The sequence below is a fragment of the Pezoporus occidentalis genome, unplaced genomic scaffold (assembly GCF_034315485.1).
Source record: "Pezoporus occidentalis ecotype Australia unplaced genomic scaffold, CSIRO_AGI_Poc_V1 ctg22, whole genome shotgun sequence".
In the NCBI taxonomy this organism is placed as follows: Eukaryota; Metazoa; Chordata; class Aves; order Psittaciformes; family Psittacidae; genus Pezoporus; species Pezoporus occidentalis.
This window is the reverse complement of record NW_026914072.1, coordinates 1,373,141-1,376,848: the sequence shown is the minus strand read 5'-3', so window position 1 is coordinate 1,376,848 and position 3,708 is coordinate 1,373,141. Positions and strand designations below refer to the sequence as shown.

Sequence of the window (3,708 nt, the reverse complement as noted above, 5' to 3'; positions counted from 1 at the left end):
TCAGTGTTTCTTCTGGGTTAGTACTTTTCCCGTAAACTTATCAGCACTTGTACTCATTAAAAAACACACTTCAGCATCAATAATCGTTAAGACATTAGTGACTGTAGGAGCGACCTTTAAGTATGTATGTTTAGAATGTTAATTTGTTGGATTTTTTTTGTTTCCCCAGGGTAAGAACTGTCTACTTTGGAGACTGATTTTAAGCAAAGTTTTGTGGGTTTATTTTTTCTTTAGAAGATACAGTCAGTGAAGCTGCAAAGTGCAGATTCTCCATGTCATGTCCCCCCCACCATACACACATTGTAAGGGTAGAAGAAAGAAAGGACGCTTACCCTTTTAGATTAATATACCCAGAGCTGCTGTTCAGCTGTGTACAGTGGATGCCATCTGTCCTGCAGCAGCCTGCAATGTAACTTCAGAACTGGTGTTCCGCAGCTAGAGCATCCCTTGGGTTTTATACTTTCACACAGAATGGTTGTTGGCCTTCCCACTACCTAAGGGGCGCACTAACAAAAAAAACCCTACAACATTTTTCATATAAATAACTAATAGCGTGTACATTCTTATATTCATACCATGTTTGGTTTCTATGTAGGAACTTTAGATGTGACTGTTCAGGGCTCTCTCAAGGGCAAAATATACTGTCTAAAATTAAACTTACAGAACCAACAGATTCTCTGTTGTACACTGAGTATGTGGAGTGTCAACACATGAGAATGGCACAGCTGCAGTTACCAGTCTATGCCCAAGCTAGAGCTGAATACAGTGCCACACACGGCATCATTCTGCATTACACAAACACCTTTACGTACACTGATTAAAGGATCTGCCGACTCCATCACTACTTACCGTATTTGAGAGTGTGGATATAAATTCATTAACTGTTATTGCAATTCTCCTGTTAAAAATACTTAATGAACACAGTAAGTGTCTGTAAATACTGCCCTATGTAACGATAGCATCAGTCTCCCTTCAAGATTCTTGACACCTCAATCCTTGGAAGGTAAAGTGTTAAGTACTCATCAGAAGTTCAGTGAGACTTCAGCTGAACTAAGTATATTAAGAGACATGAAGCTTTTTGTTTCTTTAAAATGCCCATGGTCAAACTCAAAAATATTTAAAATAATCAGAATGTCTCCTGGAACACCTCAGAGTATATTCCAGTACACTGGAAGTGCACCACCAGACAAGAAATCCTTACAAAGATGCCCTCCTCCCCCCCTTGTCCTCTGTCCAGATTTCTGACAAGCCTGGCAAGATATAAAATTAACTTCTTTGAAGACGTTCTCAATGGAAGTTTCCCAAATTGGGCTAGAGATTAAGCAAGCTTTTGGAATTCTTCTCTCACCCCTACTTTATTCCACCTCTAGATTTTTGGCTTTCCAAACATCTGGAGAAATTTCATGACCCATTTGATAGTTCAATTTTTCCTCTTCTAAAACCTCCAAGGGTCTAGTACAGTCTGCATACACATGTAAACAGCAATTTCATGCAGTGCTCTACTTACTGGATAGTACTCTATGCTTCCTTTGCTCCTGCTTCCACCCCCATCCATGTTGGACAAGAGATGGCACAGGTTTAAAAGAAGGGGAAGAATGAGGGAATTCCTCTGTGCAGTGCCTGGTTCTCAAGCTACCAGACTTGTCAGGAGCTACAGGCTGATCTGGGTCAGTATGGATGGAAGAACTGAACTTTGTTAGTGAAAGCCCTTATTCCTCTGGAGCAGAACTTAGCTGCCAATCAAATCTGGAATTTAGAAATTTCACTTCTAAGGAAGTGAATTCAAGTGAGGAATTCAATTCTGGAAAAGGAAACTTACAGTTGAAGCAACAGTGAATCAAAGTAAAGAGGAGCAGCAGACAGGCTACAAACCACTCACCGAGTACACACATAGGGGTGTGTGCACATACACACACAGATACACACAGTCTTGTGATTCTGACATTGCCTTGGGAAAGTTTGTGTTTCCATGAAATAATTCAGTAATTTTCCAAATAAAGCTCACAGCATTTAATGATTAAAATAACACAACAGAATGAACAAATGTTTTATTGGCATGTTCACTGTTGTAAACAGCATGTGGCGTGAAAAACTTTACCAAAATCTTTTGATTGTTATAAATTAGGTGGTTTTCCAAAAACTACAGAGAATTGTTCTCTATTGATCTTTATGGACCAAAGCAAAAAATTGCTGTTCCTAGGCTTTGCAATGAAATCATGTTGACTGCATCAGTCTTTGCACCACAACCTTAACTACCAAGTTTGTATGTTGAGGTGTTAGAGGTTGCCCCAATATTTGACTACATAGCACTACAGAATCAACTGGGGAAAAGAAAATGACTTTCAGTGTGTGGAGAAGATGCAAACTTGTAATAGTCTCAAAACCAAAATGTACAAAAAGGAGCTGAACAAAACACAAACTTCATTAACAAGGGGAAATACAACCCTGAAGTACCCAGCATCATCAAACATAAAATGAATACAATTTTAAATAGGCAACTATACTTCCAAATGTACACAATGAATGTTGATATGTGAAAAGAAACACCATGGTAAATAGCTGAACCGCAGGTCTGGTAAATGGATAGGGCAAATGGTATTTACACATTGAATGCAATATAGCAGATCTGCTCGCTGGCCTCTGTAACCTATTAAAATGCAGTTTACCTTACAACAGCACTTCAGACCCAAGGTCTGCTGCCAGCTTTCTGCCCACACCCCTCTGACTGCCTCTTTTGTGGAGGAACATTCTGAAAGCTCACACATGCAGCACTTCCATTTCACCTTTGACCGTGTGCTACCTCTTCCCCAGAACCAATGTGTTAACATTTACTGCAGACTCTCTGATGAGGTAATGTGTGTGTCAGTGAAACAAACAGAAAAAAGGATTCTTTCATGGCCTTTGCACAGCTTTTATTAAGCTGAGTATCCTGTTTGAGGCTAGTTCAACTAGCTACTATGTGCACACTGTCCTCAAGAACTTCCACTCGTTTCCCTCCCCGCCCACTTTTGAGTTCTAATCTTTTATTTGCACATCCCTTTTAGCTTTACAGTACATTTGACTATAGTGCACAACATGATTCCAAGTCAAGCAGCGACCCAACGGGGCACTGCGCTTCTGATTGGTAGCACAGCCCAATCAGTGCTGGTGTCAGCGCTTTACACCTAATGAATGTCCTGCCATAACGGCACTACACAGTAGTAGTGAACCTTTTGATTTAAAAAAAAAAATTCCCCACGGAAAATGCTATAGCAAGTATCAGTCTTGAGTCAAGTCTTTATTTGGTGCTCCATCCAGATAAATTTTTAGTGCTTTTTCCTTACGAGGAGAGTAGGTTACACGGTGTCCAGTTTTCTGGAGTCTGCTGCTTTCCTTTTTCATCAGCTCATTTCTCTGCTCATCTGTTAATTCCATTAATTCTTCAGTTTTATCCCTAAAATATAAATATGTAAAAATTCAGATGAATACCATAACCACAATTAAATTTCTGTAATTGTTGCATTTGGAGCAACTTTGTAAAAACCGCAACTATACATAAAATACTCCCTATGGATTATTTTTTTCTCCAGAAACTAATGATCTGGCTAAACCTGCTTTTCTAACAGAGACATTCTGTATTCTGACAGCAGTCCTGGGGGGAAGCAGCAAGACTCAAGCTTACATTCTTCAATCTACCCGGTAACTCTTATTCTTCACAGACAACTACGA

General features: G+C 39.6%; 1 protein-coding gene across 4 annotated transcripts in view; it reads right to left on the bottom strand.

Annotated features, from left to right (window-relative positions):
- Positions 1-2,033: 2,033 nt before the first annotated feature.
- Positions 2,034-3,708, bottom strand: part of USP47 (ubiquitin specific peptidase 47) — a 56,059-nt gene continuing 54,384 nt past the window's right edge. For all 4 annotated transcript variants that reach the window (XM_062620148.1, XM_062620147.1, XM_062620146.1 and 1 more), the window contains one exon: positions 2,034-3,433. In XM_062620148.1, coding sequence (XP_062476132.1) covers positions 3,259-3,433 — 175 coding nt within the window. In that variant the 3' untranslated portion in view covers positions 2,034-3,258. The remainder of the gene's footprint in view (positions 3,434-3,708) is intronic.